Source organism: Mustela lutreola, chromosome 5 (genome assembly GCF_030435805.1).
Source record: "Mustela lutreola isolate mMusLut2 chromosome 5, mMusLut2.pri, whole genome shotgun sequence".
Lineage (NCBI taxonomy): Eukaryota > Metazoa > Chordata > Mammalia > Carnivora > Mustelidae > Mustela > Mustela lutreola.
In genome coordinates, this window is record NC_081294.1 from 84956720 (window position 1) to 84978874 (window position 22155).

The 22155-nt window shown below is 38.1% G+C and overlaps 1 protein-coding gene and 1 long non-coding RNA gene across 2 annotated transcripts; one reads left to right on the forward strand and one right to left on the reverse strand.

The window, feature by feature from the left end:
* On the forward strand, positions 1 to 21926 carry LOC131832227 (uncharacterized). The gene is made up of 2 exons (XR_009353953.1): positions 1 to 167; positions 20985 to 21926. It is a non-coding gene; the product is annotated as an uncharacterized LOC131832227 (long non-coding RNA).
* C5H5orf46 (chromosome 5 C5orf46 homolog) lies at positions 1129 to 10803 on the reverse strand. Its single transcript, XM_059174987.1, has 4 exons — positions 10647 to 10803; positions 5786 to 5794; positions 5484 to 5619; positions 1129 to 1177 (listed from the first exon to the last, which is right to left on the reverse strand). Exons 1-4 carry the CDS (start codon positions 10732 to 10734, stop codon positions 1129 to 1131), a joined length of 282 nt encoding a protein of 93 aa, XP_059030970.1. The 5' UTR covers positions 10735 to 10803.
* Positions 21927 to 22155: the final 229 nt, after the last annotated feature.

The following is a 22155-nucleotide window of genomic DNA, read 5'->3' on the forward strand; positions in this document are numbered from 1 at the left end:
GTTACCCATAGTCAACTGAGGTCTGGAAGCAGATGATCCTTTTCCTGACATAATGTTATAGCATCAGTAATAGCCTGATGCTGTGTCACGGTGATTGTGTCATTCAAGTCGCTTCATCTCATCATGGAGACATTTTATCGTCTCACATCATCATAAGAAGAGGAAAGGTGAGTACAGTACAATAAGATATTCTGAGAGAGAGAGAGACCACATTTTACAGAGCTTTTATTACATCATATTATTAAAATTCTTCTATTTTATTATTAGTTATCGTTGTTAATCTCTAACTGTGCCTAATTTGTAAATTAAACTTCATTATAGGTATGTATATATTGGAAAAAGCATGGTATATATGGGATTCTTACTGTTCACTGTGTCAGGCATCCTCTGGCCTCTTGGAATGTATCCCTCACAGATAAGCGGGGGACTACTATAAATCCAACTATGTGGGATTAGAGAGTTTGTTAGTATTTTCTCCTGGAATTAGATTCAACAAATCTCAGTCTTCTCATGAGTAACTAACTGCACAATTACACGGGCCCTTCTACTCTAGTGCACACAGTCCCCTCATGTCATATGTGCCAGGAACACAAAGCAAGGGAGCAGAGTTGTGGTAGGGCCAGGCCCTCTAACTCCCAGTGCTTGCGTGTTTCACCCCACAGTTGTGCCTCCTCTCTTCAGATAATCTGATTAGGTCAAGGACTTTACGATGATTGAAAAAAAAATGTATTTAAAATTAAGTTTAAGAAACTACAGTAGATGGGCGCCTGGGTGGCTCAGTGGGTTAAGCCGCTGCCTTCGGCTCAGGTCATGATCTCAGGGTCCTGGGATCGAGTCCCGCGTCGGGCTCTCTGCTCAGCGGGGAGCCTGTTTCCTCCTCCTCTCTCTCTCTGCCTGCCTCTCTACCTACTTGTGATCTCTCTCCGTCAAATAAATAAATAAAATCTTTAAAAAAAAAAAAAAAAAAAAAAAAAAAGAAACTACAGTAGAAACAACAACAACAAAATATACCTTTTCTGCTTATAGGTAGGCAGAGGGGTGCCCAAATTAAATAAAATAAGACCCCCTTTTTTATTCAGTATGCTGTTATTTTAGTTGTAAATTATAAGTTAAAATCACCTGGGAAAGTCACTTTGCTGAATGTTCTCCTTGTTTATCATCAAATTCCATAAATTCTCTTGAAAAGAAAAAAATAAAGAGAAAAAAAATGAATTATGACTGAGATTGAATAAGAATGTTAGAATGATCATTAGGGTGTCTTAAATTGTTTGAGCCACAATTTTCTTCCACAGATTTTCCTATGTCATAAATAAATAAATAAGATTTAAGACTTCCACAACAATTTATAGTTGTAAGCTATTTATGCACAATTCTCTCTTTTGAATCTGCCAACAAATCTATTCATTAGGTGTCCATTCATACACAAACTGTATAAGACAGTAATTTGGTATATTCTTTTTAGTAATATAACCCCAGTAATATATCCCACCTGGCAAATAGTATAAATTAATAAAAGTTTGAATTAAATAAATAATAAATGAATGAATAATTTTTTTCTTTTTATGGATGAAGAAACTTTTAAAGCTCAAAGAGATTAAACAACCTGTCTAAATCACATAGCAAAGTCTAAAACTGAGAGCTCTAGAGTCAGGAGTTAATACTAGAAGCACTGTACCATTCAAGGAAAGGGGTACACGGTACATGGTAGCTATAGGAAAGGTAAAATGATTAAAAATGTGACCTGTGAGAAGTTTATAGTCTAGTGCAGAAAATAAACACAATCAGATACATGTAATTTAAAACAGTGAACAAGTAATTTAAAACAATGAGGGGGAAATAAAATTGATGTGAAGGTTATTCCAAAGTATTATGAAATCCAGAGTATGAATACCTGTGTTTTGTAATCATAGGGCTCTGTGATGTCTTCACAGAGCTTAGCTTTGAATTGGACTTTAGAAAATGATTAAACTTGCTAGGTAGACCTTGCTGGCAGAGAGAAGAGCCATGTGCAAAGATGTTGGGCATTATACAAACATGACCAGTTCTGAAACAAATCATTCGTTATTGGGGCATCAGGTGTTTGATGTTAGGAGTGAGATACATGATTGAAAGATACATAAGCTTCAGGAAAGAACATTTAACATCAGCCAAATGCATTTGTTCTGATTTTGTAGGCTATGGAAATTCACAAAAGGTTTTCAAGCATGGCAGTAACACAACCCAACTTGTGTTTTTGTTATATAACTCTGAGAGAAAGAGGATGGTTTGAAGGGAGGCAGACAGAAACAGTGAACTAATCATAAATCTAATAAAAAGAGTTCAGGAAAGAAGTAACAAAGGACTCTACTAGGCCAGCTAGCCAGTGGAGTTGAAGAAAAGCAATGATACAGGAAAAAAATTAGAGGTAGAATATTCTTCAATTCAAGGATGGTGGTAACAAGCAGGAAAAATCCAAGAAGACTCTGAGATTTTTGGATTCTGGGTGGGTGGAGATGTGATTCCTGAAATAAGGAACATGGGAGGAGGAACAGGTTTGTGGGATGTTGGGTTTGGGTTTAGACCAGTTAAATTTCAGTTATTGGTGGTAAACCTAGGTGAAATTTTCTAGCAAGCAATTAATTATTTCATTCTGAAGCTCAATAAAAAGAACACAATAGACATCTGATTCTGGAAGTCACTGGATCATAAGTCAAATAAAAAGAAGAATAAAGAATGGCTAGACACAGGGAAAGAGCCAGGAAAATGTCATGTCCTGGAAATTCAGCAGGTAAGGGGAAATTCACAAGGATTGGAGCCTTCTTGAGGGGTCAGAGAGATTTAGAATATATATATTTTTCCAAACAATGGTGACCAGAATTCAGTTCACACAGCTCTAAAGTAATTCAGAATGGAGGAAGTGATCTCTTCTATTCAGTGTCCTGAAAGTACATATCTAGCATTTATTATGTGCCTGATGCAGTACTTAGGCATCAGATATATTGAAGTAAATAAAGAAAATTCTCATCTTTATGAAGTTCCCTCATTCCTGTTGTTCTCACTAATCAAAGCTCATTTCATCTTTTAAGGCCCAGATTGCATCTCACCCTTGCTATAAATACTCCCCTAAGCATCCTGGTGTCAGTCACAGCTCCATTCTCCAGAAATCACCTGTGTTGTTTTACTGACATTTATCTTAGCATATTAGTCATCATGGCATTTGGTATGTCGTCTTACCATAAGGACTGCAAATCTTTGAGAAGGTTTTACATTTTAGATTTTTCCTTCACAATTTCTGTCCCAACTTTGGTATATACTAATGTACTTAGAAACACTTCTTGATGGTCTTCTCCCATTCCCCATCCCCATTATATTTATGGTCTTCCCTTGGACAGAGAAAGGACAGCTAGATTTTTCCCTTGAGCAAGGACTGCTGTATCTTGCAACAAATATCCCTCAAGATTTCTCAGTCATATTGCAGTAATGGGTTTTAGATCTGATCTTTAAGATATATTTCTTTAATTAATCAGTCCAACAATTATTTGCTGAGTGTCTCATTCAGTCTATAAGGTATGTGTTAGAGCGATGAGCTAGATAGATCTGGTCTCTGATATAGCTACATGACTACAAATAAATAAAAATATTATAATGACACTATGACAAGGTAAAGTAAGAGAGAAGAACAAGGGAATGAAAGAAGGTAGTGTGAGTAAGAGTGGTTATACAACTGTTTTCTGAGGAGGTGACTTTTAGATGAGCTGCAAGATAAAGCACTAGCCACGAAAGAAGGAGCATTTTAGGAAATGAAAGCAAGAGAGCCTTTGATGGTTTTAAGTTCCAGAAACAGAAAGAACATCATTTACTTGGGAAAAAATGAGAAAAAGTGGAAATAGTTGAAGTCAAGGTGCCATTCCTGAACCCAGAGCTGACAGCAATTGTCTTGTATTTCAGATAATGAGTTTTCAGAGTTAACAGAGGTGCGGGGGTGGGGGTGTGTGCTATTTTATGTCTGGAGAATTACCCAAGGAAGGAATAAAAAGAAATACTATTGCTTCAACTCCTTGCATTGCTATTGTCATGCTTTGTACAGTATGAATTCAACCGGAGTGTAATGTGTACTTTGTACATGATGGGTGTTACTCTTGCTTCCTTGTCAGTTTCCTCCTTGTTTATATTAACAATCACTGAAACTCAACAGTTGCAAAAGACAACCACAATAGGAAAAATAACAATACAAAAATAAACATCTGTGAGTTTCAATAATTTGTGCATGTGGATGGTATGCAGAATCCTGCCCATCACGTGATAATATATTGATTTAAGCAAATCAGAGATTACAACATGGCCCCTGATTACTTCTCTGTAGAAGTGTTTCTTAATCTGTTATTGGTCGTAGACCCTATTGAGAATCAAAAAAAAGTCAGAAACATCCCCCCCACTCAAATGCTAAAATGCACATTTACACAAAATGAATAAAAAGTTAAAGGATATGTGGACCTTTAAGTCAAGGCCATGTAGTGTAGAGCATCTAATCAAGGGCTATCAAAATTGTTGGGATATCAGAATCACCAGCAAGCTTGTTAAGAAGCACACCCTTAGCTTTGACACAAGATGGGATGAAGGAAACTTCATTTTGTATAAATTATCCAGGAATTCTAGACCACACTTCATCAAACTGGGCTTTGGGGTCTATGAAGGAGAGAATTAGAGACAGGGGCTCAGTGAAGTGGGATTGAAAGCACCTGGAAATTCAGAACAAATTGGATCCTGGAGAGCTGAAAGTAGGAATTACTGTGGTTTGAGTGAGAACAGGGTGAAGTAAAGTTGAAAATCTGAGCTAGGTAGATCGGAGTAAGATGTGTTATGTGTTGGATACAGTGGCTTGGAAGCATGTAAAGAACTCTGGGAAGATTCTGGGTATATGCTCAGCCACCATGGCAGTTCCTCATGACCAACACTCATTTGAGAGGTTTTCTAGATTGTCTCTGAGGAAATAATCAGCTACTCTCTTTGCTAACCCTCTTGAGTTTCTCAAACTAGGAAATAAAGGGAGGACTCATCAAACCTCTCATTAGTGAACATATCACTACCCACCACCTTCAAAGAATTACAATGCCTGTATTGGATGGGTCCTTTATTCTTTTAACTTTCCAGATGAGGAAACTGAGGCATTCAGAGAAGGAGGGACTTGTTCAAGGTCACCCAGTCAAGTAGCACATGTGGGAAGACCAGAACCTGGCCTTCTGTTCCCTGGTCTGGTGCTCTTCCTCCATTCTCCTTGGTCCTGAGATAAAAAAATACTTTATGGAACCACTTGTTGGCAATGTGCACACTCCAAAAGAGTTTAGGAAAATTCAGTCAGATGCAAATATAGCTTAAGGTCAGACAATACTTTTCAACTCAAATAATATATTGTCATGCACAGTTCTGTTTCTCATTCATTTTAATACAATGTGGTTATTACCAACAGCAAACTGGACAAAAACAAGGTTTGTCTCAGGGCTTACGTGCTCCTGGTCATGGAGCGGAGGATGAACTCCACTGCATTCTCAATGATCTCTGTGCCCAAGATGTTTAGGAATTTGGGGAATTCTGGCTCTGGGTTTTTGTCCGAGCCTTCTGGCTTGTCATCTGGTTTGTCATCTGAAAAACAGAACAGAATCTCAGGTGATTCTCAGCCATAAGAAAGGGAAGACTCTTTTCTTTGAAGGGAGCTCCTGGACCACTTTGTATCTCCCCTCACTAATTATACAGCCTGGTACAGTTATATTTATAGAACATTTAATGCCTTCCTGGACAAAGCCTTCACATGCATCATCTCACTTATTCCTAAAAACAACATATATTAATACTTAGGTAGACATAGATTTCCTTTCTGGATAGAGAAAATTGAAACTCACTGAAGTTAAGTAACTTGTCCAGAGTAAAGCAGCTAGTAAATGCCAGTACTAGGATTGAAATATAGGATGTCCTCCCCCTTTTTAAAAAGATTTATTGATTTTAGAGAGAGACAGGGTGTGCAAGTGGGTGGAGGGAGGGGGCGGAAGGAGAGAGAGTCTTCAGTAGACTCTGCACTGAGTGAGGAGCCAGATTCCATGAGCCTGAGATCATGACTTGAGCCAAAAATTAAGAATCAGACATTTAATGGACTGAGCCAGCCAGGTACCCCCAGAATGCCCATTTTAATATCATTTTCTCCATGCAATCCCTGGCCTGTGGTAATGATAATAATGACATAATAATGGGTAGCCTTTGTTAAGGATAGACCTATGACAGATGATCCACATGCATTATCACATCATTTTATTCTCAACAGCAGCACTGTGAAGTAGGCAAAACTATTATCTCAAGCTAAAGGTCAAGAAGGTAAAGTTGAGAGAACTTTAGGAGCTAATTCAAAGCACAGAGTTAGTGAGTGGCCAAAATAGAATTCAGTCCCAAGTCCTCCTGGCATTAAAATCTAGATCCAGAAGCACTCTCTGCTGAACTGCTTAGCCTTGTTCCCACCCCCCATCCCCATGGAAATACCTTTATTTCTTTATAGTCTCTAAATTTTTCTACAACAAACATAGAATACTTATAAAATACAAATATCATCAACAGCAACAAAAATGTGCTGTAGTGGCCTTTGACAAAAAAAATTATGCTCTAACCACAAGTGTGTCATAAGATTGAAAGTAGTATAATAAGGATGATGACAAGGAGAAATTCTATCACTTGTACCTGATTTGATATTTCTGTAAATAATGACTACAACTACCAAGTGATTTTACCCTTGTCCATTTTTATGGGGTGTATAGTTCTTACCCCACTGGACTAAGAAACTGAAAAGATTGAGTGACTTGCAGGAGATCTCACAAATAGCAAGAGAGGATGGAATTCTAAATTTAGTCTTCTTACTCTTAACTTTTAGTCAAGTGCCCTTTGGAATGAGGACTAAGGATCCAGGGAGTGAGGCTGGGACATGCAAGGTCCCTTGTGGGGGGGGCGGAGGTTGGCTTTGCTTTGTACTCTAAATTGTTTAGGAGATTAAAGGTAAGGGAGCGGGGGTGTGTGTGTGTGTGTGTGTGTGTGTGCCAGGCTCAGTGGGTTAAAGCCCCTGCCTTGGGCTCAGGTCATGATCCTGGGGTCTTGGGATCAAGCCCCACATTGGGCTCTCTGCTCAGCGGGGAGCCTGCTTCCCCCTCTCTGCCTGCCTCTCTGCTTACTTGTGATCTCTGTCTGTCAAATAAATAAATAAAATCTTAAAAAAAAAAAAAAAGTAAGGGAGGAGTGTCAGCAGCTTCATGTGGCCTCCTCCCTGGACTCTGGTGCTTGGATAAAGTGGGACCTTTATCTTTCAGTTTTACTGTAGCCTCACAAGTAGTGTCACAGATTTAGTAAATAAAAATTTAGGATACCCAAGTAAAATTAAATGTTGGAAAAAGAGCAAATACTTTTTTTGGTGTAAGAATGACCATGCAATATTTAGGTCATATTTAAACTAAGAAATTACTCGTTGTTCATCTGAAATTAAAATTTAACTAGGTATCCTGTATTTCATTTGGTAACCCCACCATAAGTTTTGACTCAAAAAGTCCCAACATCTAGACCTTGTTTCCCATGACTCTGAATGAGGGAGGTGTAACTAGCTTTTTGTATGGAGACTGTCAAAAATTGCATTAGAAGTGACTCTTAATCTCACAAAACAAACTGAGGGTTGCCGGGGGGAGGGGGTTGGGGAGAAGGGGGTGGGATTATGGACATTGGGGAGGGTATGTGATTTGGTGAGTGCTGTGAAGTGTGTAAACCTGGTGATTCACAGACCTGGGGATAAAAATATATGTTTATAAAAAAATATATGTTTATAAAAAATAAAAAATTAAAAAAAAATTGCATTAGAAGCTTTGCATCTATATTATATCCTAAAATAGAAACTCTTAGTCAAAAAATGTGGCTTCCAATTCTGTAAGCATTTGTGGTTTACTGTGCCACAACGTAAGATTTGGTAGGAGCACCAGTCTAGGACCTTAACCAAAATCAGGGTACTAATCACCAAGTATTTGTTCCTTTAGCTGTTAGTGTTTGCATCCAGCAAGTGTTTTTTGAGCCTACCATTATGTACATAGTATATGCTAAGAGTTAGGGTATGAACAAACATATAAAGACATGATCCTTTCATGGATCGCCACCACAGGGACCAGAATTGCTGTGTTTTCATCAAAGGAAGAAGGAAGGAGAATGGAAATTTGTGATGTGCCTGTTGAGCAGGTACTGGGATACTTTTTACATGACATGCTTTTATCTTTATTTAGTTCAGTGAAGATACTGTGGTTTTATAGGAGAGAGAACATGTGTTCAGAGAAATTAAATGACTCACATAAAATCACACCTCTAGAATCTGGCTGAGCCAGGGTTTGAGCCTAAATTGCATTATCTACATGATATAATACTATCTTCAAGCAGTTTTCCCCTGAAGACATTTACCAGGTACAAAAACAGCAATTTCTTGCATGAAAGGTGGGTCCTTTTTCCTATGTTGCTCTATGCATAATTGCGTTGGCACATTAATTTAACTGACCTTTAATTTTAATATGATTACTAAATGCTAGCTTTTCATTATACAAAGAGCCCTTTTTTGGAGTATGTGTGAAGACTGGATCTTTGGCTCTAGGCCTTGGACTACAGCTATATTAAGAGGTTTTAGAATATGGAGGACCATATGTTTTGGAATCCTATATACCTGAGTTTGGTTCCTGTCTTCAGCAAAAAATCCACCACATAACCTTGCACACAATGCTTAACCACTCTGTCTCAGTTACTCCATTGTATTATTGTCAGGATTGAGAGGTATTTTATATATATTTCATATATGTCATATATGTGTTTCAATATAAATGCATATATCCATATCATACACACATACACATACACACACGTGTGTTCATCTGAAACATCTGAAACGTGTGTGTGTATGTGTGTGTGTGTGTGTGTATGCCACTTATCACAATACCAGGTCAAAGTAAACCTACAATAAATGCTTGCTGCATTACTCTGGATATATATCCATAATAATGAAGATACATAAACACACACACACACACATAATATATTCATAGTAATAGTAGCAAAACAATTTATAGTAGCTTTTTCTCTAATGTTTTAAGACATTGTGAAACTTTAAAAATGTGATTAAAATATTAAGGCATTTGAAAATGTTGAGAAACAGAAAAAGAAATATAAATAATAAAAATTAAGAAGTCTGACATACTAGAAACAAATTATCAAAGCCAATAGTTGAATATTTTTTCTTTTCAAATATACTGTGGACTAGCCTTTATTTACATTAAGTACTTTGTTGAGTTTTTCAGTTAATGTTATATAATAAAGTTCAGAAAAAGTACATTACTGCTGATATTTGTATAGTGTTTATAGTTTACAAAGTGATGACAGAGGCATATTCATTTGACCTGGTGAAGTTGATTGTTATCACATTTTATAGATGAAGAAACTTGAGATTCGAAGCAGTGAACTTATTTAACCAGTTTCAGAGTTCATGAGAGACAGAGCTTCAGCCTGGTCCTTAGCATATAAATCTCATCTTTCACTTTACTGTGGTGGTGACTCTCGAGGAGTTAATGGACACAATAGTGTCTGAGGCCATCTCTATAGCAGTTCTGTTAGGATATCTGCCTATATGTTCTGCTGGTGGACAGTGGGTGGCTGATGGTGTTGAGTTCTGCCAAGTTCTAGTTAGAACATTTCAAAAGGCTCTGGCACTAAATTATTTCCACTGGCTGTGTTTTCTGACCTATCCTTCTGAATAAAGACAAGTCAAGAGCTCTCCATCTTCTGCAGGCCAAAAATAAATTAATTAGGGAGACTCTTAAAGGTGCCTTGTGGTACCCTATTTGCTTGGGACAGACCCGAAAGAAGTAGGTGCTTAATCATAGTGGTCAGTCTCAAGGGACCTGGGGTCTCAGTTCCAGGTATGCCTCTTCTACCTGTGTCTTTGCCCAAGTAACTTTCCTTCTGCAAGCTCTGCTTGTTAACCTGCTGAGAGGGAAATGGATAAAAGTTTGAATGTTTACTTAAAAGGATTATTATGAGAATCAAGTGAGATAATACGTGATAACAATAACAGTTAATATTTATTGGTGCTTATTAAGGACCAGACTTTTGTCTCTTCTTCAGTTTACTCCATTTTTATGTTAACTTTATGAGAAGGTTAGCTGTTGATACTCCCTTTAACATGTGAGACCCAGAGAGGTGAAATAACATGCCTGAAGTCACATTCCTGATCAGTGGACAGCCAGGCCTAGGAGTCTTATTCCAGGGTATATATCCTTTACCTTTGAATATTATTAGTTAGAATGATTAAAAAAAAAAAATCCCCCCATCAAGAAATCTGTAATATAATAGTTTCACTGTATTGCATCAATAATATAAAAAAATAATCATCCCAAACTCCATACATTCACTGAGGATAGAGGGTACAACTGAAGCCATTAGTCTAAAAATCCTTTTTTTGTTGTTGGATCTGCCTCTTGGCCCTTAGTCCAGTGCTCTTTCTGCACTGCCCAAAGCCCCCTTCCTCTCTTTCCCCTTTATGTTCTGGATCAGCGCCACCACCTCCCTCCACTCCTGGTGGACTACCACACATTGCATGAGCTGCATTGAGGAGCACTTACCGGCCTGGCAAGTCAGGATGAGGGCGAGTAGTCCCAGGACAATTGTCAGCCGCAGCACAGAGACAGCCATGCCTGCAGCACTGGGCATCGGTGCAGATCACCTGTTTGGATGCACCCAGAGACTTGCCCCATTTATAAGGCATTTATAGGTGACATCATCTGCAATGGAATTAGGTTGTTGCACAAGATATCTGCACAGTTTGCGCTTGGATTTCTACTAATGAAGCCTGCCCTATCTTTTAAACCCAAAGTTTTTCATATAGGGAAAGAAAAACCCTGTCAGTGTTTCTAATGTGTATTTTATAAACAGCACTGGAGTAACTCTTTTACAGGTGGTGCCAATGCTTGCATTGATGATTTGTTGGATATGAGGCAGAATTACTATGCAGGGCCAAGGAGCAGGTGATAAATCAGATTGGTGAGGTGTGCCTCCTCCCCTCCCTGTGTACTCTGCTTGTTTTTCCATGCTCTGAACTCATTACTTGTCCCCACATGGGCATGCCCAGTCACACCCTCATGCCCTTAGCTCATGCTCTTTATTTTTCCCAGGATACCCTCCCCATTATCTCCCCTTAGAACCTTCCTCTTATTCCTCAGGTTCAGGTTCAAATGCCCCCTTCCCTGTGAAACCTTCCTGATGATGATCCCGCCCCCCCCACTCCAAACAATTGCTCTGTTGTCTGCCTTCTGGAACCCTGCCATATTGTTTGAGAACAAAGTTCTTGAAGAGCTCTTTTTTCCTTTAGCTCATGGATCTGTTAAGGGCAGAGTGTTTTGTTTACTACTGAATCTTCAAGGAGCTTAGTATGGCTCTCCTAACTGTTCTCAGCTTTGACTTCCTGTTCTTGGGAATCTTGTCCTGGTTCTTCCTGGAAGAGGTAGATGCTCCGCTATGTGCCTGATAAGTGTGCGTTTAAATGTCTCTACCAACACACTGTAGGTACCTTAAGGGCAAGACTGTCTTTCTCAGAGTTGAATACATGTTACTCAAGGCAAGTAGCAAACATTAAAAAAAGAAAAGAAAAATAAATTTTTATAGTCGTTAAAAAGGAATATTGGGGTTGAGATGCTGCTATGTATCTCATGGGTAAAATATATTTCCTCTTGAATACAAACACTTAAGGGGATAAATTTTAGTTCAAGTCTATATGATATTGGTTATCCTGATAACTGCTACAAATTTAGTTAAGACTTTAGTTCCTAAGCATGATACGCTCTAGTTCCATCCACGTTGTTGCAAATGGCAAGATTTCATTTCTTTTGATGGCTGCATAGTATTCCATTGTATCATGCTTAGCGAAATAAGTCAAGCAGAGAAAGACAACTATCATATGATCTCCCTGATATGAGGAAGTGGTGATGCAACATGGAGGCTTAAATGGGTAGAAGAATAAATGAAACAAGATGGGATTGGGAGGGAGACAAACCATAAGTGACTCTTAATCTCACAAAACAAACTGAGGGTTGCCGGGGGGAGGGGGTTGGGGAGAAGGGGGTGGGATTATGGACATTGGGGAGGGTATGTGATTTGGTGAGTGCTGTGAAGTGTGTAAACCTGGTGATTCACAGACCTGGGGATAAAAATATATGTTTATAAAAAATATATGTTTATAAAAAATAAAAAATTAAAAAAAAAAAAAAGACTTTAGTTCCTAAACTTACAGATTGGCCAAATATATACACTGTGAGTATCAGAGGGCCCTGTTGTATTAATTGAGGTATGGAAATAGGAGACTTATCTGGTGTCACGGAGCCAGGACATGGCTCTCTAACTCAGGTTAGTACTTCTAAATACGAAACTGCACTTGAAAGCCATCAAGCACCTCTGCTTGGACACTTCCAGGTCTTCTCTCCAATTCCAACCTATTTTCTTCTTCTCCTCCTCCTCCTTTCCTCCTCCTCCTTCCCCTCCCACAGCCCTCTCCCTCCTCTTCCTATTCCTTCTTCGTTGTCATCTTCTTCATTGTTGTCTTCCTTTTCTTCATCTCCTTCTTCTTTGTCTCCTTCTCCTCCTCCTCCTCCTCCTCGTTTTAAGAGAAAGTTGGGAAAAGGTTGAGAGGAGCAGAGGGAAAAAGAGAATCTTAAGTAGTCACCATGTCCAGCACAGAGCCTGGTGTGGGGCTCAGTCTCAGAACCCTGAGATCATGACCTGAGCCAAAATCAAGAATCAGACGCTTAACCAACTAAGCTGCCCAGGTGCCCCCACGCCAATCTATCTTTTTAAGAAGACCCTGATCCTGTTACTCCTATACAAAGGGTTGTGATCTGGAGATAGTTGTCCATAGTAGGAAGCTTTCAATGAATTAGATTGATACCATCAGGGTCACTGTTTGGGAGAGCACTGTGCTTGTCCTTTGATCTTAGTGGGAAAATAACAGTCAAGTTTCTTCTTTTAGCCAGGCCATGGTCCCTGATTTGCATGGGAAAGTACCTTCTATTTTGTATGAGCTTTGAGCCTTCAGGGGACTCTAATTCACCATAAAAATGCTGTTCAGGCAAGCAAAGACTCTAATATTGCAGCCTGGGGAGAGGCCCCTTGGCTTCTCAAAGATACCAGTTAAATGGGGCATGCAGACAAATTCCTGAATCTGCTTTCACTGGTCTGGTATCACAGAAGTAACACTACTTTGAGGGGTCAGGATAGCTGGATTCTCTTCCTGTCAGTAGTACTGACTCATTGTATGACCCTGATTAAATACTCTCTAGCCCTGATGCTCAGTTTTCTGTGTTTACTTTATTTTTATCTGTTCTTTTCTGTTGGTTTATTCCTTTTAGCTTCAGATTTCAGTTAAAAATGCCTCTTTTCGGAGGAAAACTATGACTCTCTAATGTAACTCAGATCCCTTTATTATCTTTTGTATACTCTGTAGTCTTCCCTCTTAGCATTTATTTATTTATTTATTTATTTATTTATTTTAAAGATTTTATTTATTTATTTGACAGAGAGAAATCACAAGTAGTTGGAGAGGCAGGCAGAGAGAGAGAGAGGAGGAAGCAGGCTCCCCGCCGACCAGAGAGCCCCATGCGGGACTCGATCCCAGGACTCTGAGATCATGACCCGAGCCGAAGGCAGCGGTTTAACCCACTGAGCCACCCAGGCGCCCCCCCTCTTAGCATTTAAATACTAATTTTTGTTTCATTACTCAACATCTTTCTTCCAGAGATGTTAAAATCCAGGATGGAAGGATTCTGGTCTTTGTTGTTTGCTGAGATAGCTCTGGTTTCCAAAATAGTGCATGTAGAAGATATAGAAAAAATACATACCAAATAAATGAATAATTTTGAGAAAAGAAGTCTGGTCTTGTTTGATAGTTCTATCAGTTAATACCCGTGATGCTGGCAAATGACTGATGCCACACTCTTGGGTTCCTCATCTGTAAAACTGGGCTATGTTATAATTTCCTGCCTACCTGTCTACAGTATTTAAGGATATAAGAGATAACAGATAGAATAACTGATAAGCTGTAAAGAATATTTATTTGTTTTCCCAGTTTCATTGAGAGATACTTGACATACATCACTATATCAGTTCAAGGCATAAAGCATGATGTTTTGATTTACGTGTATTGTGAAATGATTACTATAAAAGGTTTAGTTGACCTAAATCTTCTCAAATAGATACAATATAAGGAAAAGAAAAAGTATAAACATTTTTTCCTTGTGATACTCTTAGGATTTTTTCTCTTAACAACTTTCCTATGGATCATATAAAGGGTGGTTAGAGTCCTATACTCTAGTAACTCATAAATAGGAGTTTGTACCTTTTGGCCGCCTTCCTCCAATTTCCCCTCTCCTCATCCTCTGCCTCTGGTAACTGTTAAGTCTGATCTCATTTCCTATGAGTTTGGTTTTTTATTGTTCTTTTTAAAAATTCCACATGTAAGTGAGATCATGCAATATTTATCTTTCTGACTTACTTGACTTAGCATAATGCCTTCAAGGTCCATCCATGTTGTTACAACTGATCAGGTTTCCTTGTTCTTTTTTATGGCTTAATAATATTCCACTGTGTGTGTGTGTGTGTGTGTGTGTGTGTGTGTGTGTAAAATAATCTCTTTATTCATTCATTCACTGATGGCCAGTTAGGTTGTTTCTGTGTCTTGGCTGTTGTAAATAAAGAGCCTTTAATAAGCTGTGACTTATCCCCCATTGACATAAGCAAATGAATTTGCCTTTAGGTGGAGGAGAAACTGAGATTATGTAAGATGGCTTTATCCAAGCCGAGAAGAGGAAGATAGGGACCTTCTCTTGGAATATCATTCTAATGTGGTAAGAAGATACGAGAATGAAAGGAATGTGGGACTCTTTAATTCCTATGGACATTTGCATGCATAAATGATAGTCACCAGAGTTCTTGATATAGGAAAGAATTGCAGTCTGGGTTGAAATCTCACAGAAGGATTTTGATGTATGTGTTATTGGTTAAGCATGGGCTTTGGGATCAGACAGACATGGGTTTAGTTTCAGATTTGCCACTTACAAGTTGTTTGACCTTGTCACCTTAGAAATATTTCCTAATCTCATTATGCTTTGGATCCAATATCTACAAAATAGAAATAATGGTATCTCTCAGGGTTGTTACAAGTATTGGATGGGAAAACAAATACATACAGTTAGCACAATGCCTTGAGCACACTAAGTGAAAAATAAGTGGTGGACTAATCATTCTATTCCATTCTACCCTACCCTATCCTATTATTCTACCCTGTCCTATCCAGTTCTGTCCTATGCTCTTCTCTCTTGTCTTGTCCTATCCTGTTCTACCTTGGGTTGTCTGAGAAATTAAGTTGTTGGAGAAATTAAGTGATTTGTCCAGGCTTGCAAATCATGTATGAGACATAGGAAGGAATCAAACTCAAGGCTGTGTGATTTCAAAGTTTGCACTTTTAACTATTATGTTGTACTGGTATGTGCTTTGGGTCACAGACTGGCAAAAATCCTAGGTCAAACGAAACTTGTACTCATTAGCCTGCTTGCACACGGATCCTTCTGTGTCTGCTTTGTTTTTCCCATTGGTCTGTAGGTTTCCCACTGACTCCTGGATGAAGATCTGACCCACCTTATTCACCTTTATTGTAGCTCAGTTTGATGTATCAGAGGTGGAGGATATGGAGTGTCTTAATCCTTGCAGAAAGTAAACCAGAGATAGGGTTATAGAGTAAAACACAAGATGTTCAATTAAATTTGAATTTCAGATAAACACTGAATAATTTTTTTCATGTAAGTATGTCCCAAGTATTTCACGGGATGAACTTATACTAAAAAACATTCGTTGTTCCGCTGAAATTTAAATTTAACCCAGTGTCCTATACTTGTATCTGCCCAATCTTGGCCGTCTTACAGGGGTAGGCACTCATGAGTGTTTTCTTGCATTTAACCCAAGATCAGAGAGTGACGACCAGGATAAGAGGGTCAAATAAATGATTAAAAGTTAGTACATGAGAAGTTAAAATCACATGTGGAAGGGGAAATTAGAAGTTATTAAGGGGCCCAACTCTTCTTTAATATCATGTCTGGGGCATTTATCTCCCCTGCGTTCCTCATAAGGAAATCATTAGCCTCTCTCTTGTTCTTGGTTCACTCTAGCTAAAGTATCAGACCAGCCCTGGAAGGAATGCCTCTGGCTTCAGAAAGGGCTCCTCTGGCCTTGGTGACCATTAATAAATTTATCAGTAGCATAAGGACTGACTAAGACATCAGGTACAATGCTGAGGAGTGACAATAGTCATGTCACCTTTCTGCATTGTACCTGATGTCTTAGTCAGTCCTTATGCTACTGATAAATTTATTAATTTCTTAGCCAATGGGCATTTGTTGAGCTTGTGCTATTTGCCAGGTGCTCTGCTAGGCATTAGGGACAAGTAAATGTAAAACACTAGTCCCTGACCTTACGTTTGTTGAGGAGGCAAATATATAACCAAATGATTACAGTTTAAATATGAGACATGCTAAGGGAGTTATGAACAGATTCCTGTGGGAGTGTATCATGTAGTGGTTAACATTGTCTCAAGAGACTATCATGGAAGTATCGTTTGGGGCCTTGAAAAATGGATCGGTGGGTGTTCACTATGCAAGGAAGTTGTGGAGAAGACACTTCATGTAGGAGAGATGACATCTACAAAAGCACAGAAGCATGGAAGAGTGTAACATATTTCTAGGAATGAACCTTCAGACTCTTGAGTGTTACTAGAAGTGAACATTGAAGTGAGTGAACTGAATCTTGAAGTTTGCTTTAATTAATTGAACATGCCAAGAAGAAATAATAGAGAAAGAGAGGGAAGGACCAAGAAGAGGAAACAACATTGGGAGGAGTAACAAATCACAAATCACTAAGTATTAAAGCTCATAGTTAGTTTTTCCTTTGTTTCTATTTCTCTATTATAATCTCAGAGAAGCAGATGGCCATCCATCAATTATAAGAGTTAGAAATGCAAATTTGGGGGGCTAATAATACATTATATGTTAATAAAAAATTAAAAATTAATAAAAGAAATGCAAATTTTCTTTTAAAAAAAGATTTTATTTATTCATTTGAGAGAGAGAAAGAGGGAAAACATATATGGGGGAAAGGGTCAGAAGAAGAAGCAGACTCCCCACTGAGCTGGGAGCCCCATGAGGGGCTTGATCCCAGGACCCTGAGATCATGACCTGAGCCAAAGGCTGACATTTAACTGACTGAGCCACCCAGGTGCCCCTAGAAATGCAGATTTTGTTTAACCCTTTTTTCACTCTGGAGCCCATTTCCTCACAAAGTCCTATCAATTCTCCTGTTAAATAGCCTTCACATTTATCAAATTCTCTTCATTTCCACCAAAAGTGTCATAGTTTGCAAATTTGTCTTGACTGTTAAAACAACAACAACTTGTCTTCCTGATGTACACCTCTCCTGTCACCTCGACATTGCTGTCATTTTAATGTTTCTAAACATGATTTTGTTAATAACCTCTGTCATTTCCCTTCACTAAAAATTTCCATGACTCCTTACTGCATATGGATAAAGCCCTTCATATTTTATTTTCAATCAGTAGTTTTATTTTATCTTAGTTATGGTATAGAAAGAGTCTTAGAGCACAGGTCTGCAGTCAGTTGGCCTGGATTTAATTTCTGACTTCATAAGGACTAGTATATACCTGGCAAGTACTGAAATGCTCACACTGATTGTTCATCTCCAGTCCACTAAGAAGGATCAATCTCTGTACTTTCATTATGTAATTATTTATTATATAATATCTCTCCAGTTCCTAATAATGACTAGAGAACTTTACTTCTCCATCATGAATATGAAGATATCAAGAGTGTCAGCTTCATAAAATTTTTTATGACCATAAATGAGATCATGCTGTAAAGAGGTTAGCACAATGTGTGTCTAATACATGTTACTCTTTGCATTATAACTTCCTACCACTCTTGAAGAATACAGCTTCCCCTCTTGCCTTACCAGGCATATCTCCAGACTATTAGTTATTCCATCATTCCATTTATTTTACTTGGAATATCCAACTCCCACCAACTCATCCTTCAAATATTGCATCCTTCAGAAAACATTGTGACCACATCCTTGGACTAACCCATGGCAAAATTAATCACTTCTGCTGTGGACTCATTTGCACTTACCTCTATTACAGTATGCATTATTTTGAGTTGTAAGGTCATGTTTTATTTTTTTTATTTATATATTTTTTAATTTTTAATTTTTTATAAACATATATTTTTATCCCCAGGGGTACAGGTCTGTGAATCGCCAGGTTTACACACTTCACAGCACTCACCAAAGCACATACCCTCCCCAATGTCCATAACCCCACCCCCCTTCTCGCAACCCCCCTCCCCCCAGCAACCCTCAGTTTGTTTTGTGAGATTAAGAGTCACTTATGGTTTGTCTCCCTCCCAATCCCATCTTGTTTCATTTATTCTTCTCCTACCCACTTAAGCCCCCATGTTGCATCACCACTTCCTCATATCAGTGAGATCATATGATAGTTGTCTTTCTCTGCTTGACTTATTTCGCTAAGCATGATACGCTCTAGTTCCATCCATGTTGTCGCAAATGGCAAGATTTCATTTCTTTTGATGGCTGCATAGTATTCCATTGTGTATATATACCACATCTTCTTGATCCATTCATCTGTTGATGGACATCTAGGTTCTTTCCATAGTTTGGCTATTGTGGACATTGCTGCTATAAACATCCAGGTGCACGTGCCCCTTTGGATCACTACGTTTGTATCGTTAGGGTAAATACCCAGTAGTGCAATTGCTGGGTCATAGGGCAGTTCTATTTTCAACATTTTGAGGAACCTCCATGCTGTTTTCCAGAGTGGTTGCACCAGCTTGCATTCCCACCAACAGTGTAGGAGGGTTCCCCTTTCTCCACATCCTCGCCAGCATCTGTCATTTCCTGACTTGTTGATTTTAGCCATTCTGACTGGTGTGAGGTGATATCTCATAGAAAGCCCAGAAATAGACTCTCAACTCTATGGTCAACTCATCTTCGACAAAGCAGGAAAGAATGTCCAATGGAAAAAAGACAGCCTCTTCAATAAATGGCGCTGGGAAAATTGGACAGCCACATGCAGAAAAATGAAATTGGACCATTTCCTTACACCACACACGAAAATAGACTCAAAATGGATGAAGGACCTCAATGTGCGAAAGGAATCCATCAAAATCCTTGAGAACACAGGCAGCAACCTCCTCGACCTCAGCCGCAGCAACATCTTCCGCTGGTGAGTATAGAAAACAGTCTGGCAGTTCCTCAAATGGCTAAGCATGGTGTTACCATATGGCCAAGCACCTCCACCTTTACTCAGTAGGGTATGTTAAGACTGCAGGAATAAAGTGAAGAAACTCTCCACTATGTGCAGTTTTTCAAGGTGAAATAAAATTCTTGTCAGATCCCAGCAGTGAAAGGAAATGAGGAATGATGATTAATAACACTTGGATTCATAGGGTTTTTAATCATAAATTGTGTCCTCTCTGAAATAGGATACTTCCACTTGGAATTGCTCAAATGTGAACACTGATTTTTCCTCCTCACGGACAGAGCCAGAAGGGATGGGATATGAAAGGGAGCGCCACAGACTTCTCTTTGCAAGCTGCATCCTTTCAGAAAGTGGTTGTTTTTCTGTTTCCAGAATTGCTGTTCTTCTTCTCTTCGATCTGCCGATGGATTTTCAGGTGTTTGCAATCTTTAGATAAGCTATCTAGCTGATCTCCGGCTAGCTGAAGTAGTCTCAGCCTGCTACTTCTTCGCCATCTTGACTCGGTCATGTTTTATTTTTGATACCTTCATTAAGTTACAGGCTCATCAAGCATGAGCCATACTTTATTTATCCTCAGATACTCTTTGCCTACCTGGCAAGTAGACAATGCTGAATAAATGCAGTGGGTATTCAGTGGATGCTAACTAAATGTGTAAATGGACAATTGGGATTAGTAGCAGAGGATTCTAGATGCCCACTGGAATGAGAGCCAAAACTCAGGCCAAGAGATGAGGTATAAATAGAAAGATACCTAAGAGTCCAGTGGCTTTTGTTTTTCTAGCAGCTAGAGCTAAGGATGGAGACAACATTTCAGAATAGGTACTTACTTGGTCATGCCTCATTTTGGCACATGGGACAGAATGAAGGGAACTTAAAAAAAAATTAAGCATAAATTGATCACATGAAAATAGTAATTTTACCCTAAATTATAAAGACCCCAGCCTTAAATTCATAGTACAAATATTTCTATGTCATTCATATATAATTTATCCATGCCAGATAAGAGTATAATAACACTTAAATCACAGGGTTTTTCTGGGATCGCTGGGTTCAGGTTCTACGTCAGATTCCATGCTCAGCAGGAGTCTGCTTTTTCCTCCCCCTGCTCTTGTACTCTTGTGCTCTCTCTTTCTCTCTCTCTCCCTTCCCCAAAGAAATAAATAAAATCTTTTTTTAAGAAGTAGGTGAAAAGGAGGGGAAAGGAAAGAATAGAGGGAATAAAAAAAAAAATCTAGCAACACTGTGGGTTTTAATGCAGTCACATCAATAATTGCATTAAATGTAAGCAATCTAAATACATCAATAAGGCAGAGATTGTCAGACTATACTATATATAGAAACTTATTTTAAATATGAAGACAAAAGTAAAAGAAAGTAAATGCAAAAACGTATATCATCAAACACTAATTAAAAAAAAAAACTTGGGGTTAAAAGAAACGAGAGATCAATCTACAGATTGATAGAACAAATAGAAAGTTAAGAAGGATACAGAAAACCTAAATAACCATATTAACCTAAATTACATTATAAAATACTCTACATCAAACAATGAAATACCCTTTCTTTTCTTTTGCAGAGGAAACATTATTCAAGATAGACGTTGCTAAATCATTAAATAAGCCTAATGCATTTAAGAAAAAAGAAGAAGAAAGAACAAAACAAAGAAAAAAAGAACAAAGTTTGAGGAGTCGTTCTACCTGATTTCAAGACTTCTGTAAAGCTCACCAACTAAGACAGTATTGTACTGGAGAAAGGATAAACATATTGGTGAAACAGAGCAGAGTCTAGAAGTATAGTCACACTTTTATGATCAACTGGTTTTCAACAAAGGTCGTTCAGTGGAGAAACAGTAGTCCTCTCAATATATGGTACTGAGACAATTGGACATCCACACTAAAAGAATAAATAAATTTTCATCTATACCTTATTCAGTATATTAATTAATTAAATTCAAAATATTTCAGAGAATCACATGTAAAAACATAAACTCTAAAATTTCTAGAAAAAATATAGAGAAAAGGCTTTATGTCCTTGGGTTAGATGAAGATTTCTTAGCTGTAACAACAACAACATGATCCACATACACAAAAAGACACTATAGATAAAAAACAAAGACATACCAGACAGAAGGAGAAAACTCACCTATCTATTGAAGGATTTTTAGCCAGAATACATAAATTCTTTTCAAAACTAAGTAATAGGAAAATGACTTGATTGAAAGAAAAGGGCAAAAGATCTGAACATTTATTTCATCAAAGTAGGTGTGTGGTTGAAAAACACATAAAAAGAGATATTTTGTACCATTTGTCATCAGAGAAATACAAATTAAAAACCACAATGAGGTGTCACTACCCACTTATTGGAATCACTAAAATTAAAAAAGAAAAAGACAAAACTGATCATAGTAAGTGCTAGATAGACACAGATAAATTGGAACTCTCATGGGTTGCTGGGGGAAATGGGAAATGGGAAAACAGTTTGGCAGTTTCATATAAAATTAAATATATCCTTAACCATATGACCCAGCAGTCTTACTCCTAGATGTATAATCAAGTGAAATAAATTTTATGTTCAAAGAATAAAACATACATGCCAGTTTATAGTGGCTTTACTGGTAATGACCCAAAATGGAAATAATCCACTGTTCAACCAGCAAATGGATAAACAAATGTGGTGAATCCACATAAAAAAGTACTTCTTAGCAAGATCTGTCACAAAGTGGTGATCATCAAGACAGTATGGTAAGC

Excerpts from the sequence above, each read along its gene's own strand:
- C5H5orf46 (XM_059174987.1), bottom strand. The coding sequence starts at position 10,734 with ATGCCCAGTGCTGCAGGCATGGCTGTCTCTGTGCTGCGGCTGACAATT. Across the intron at positions 1,178-5,483 it reads CGCTCCATGACCAGGAGCAC|AGAATTTATGGAATTTGATG; the intron begins GTAAGCCCTGAG and ends TTTCTTTTCAAG.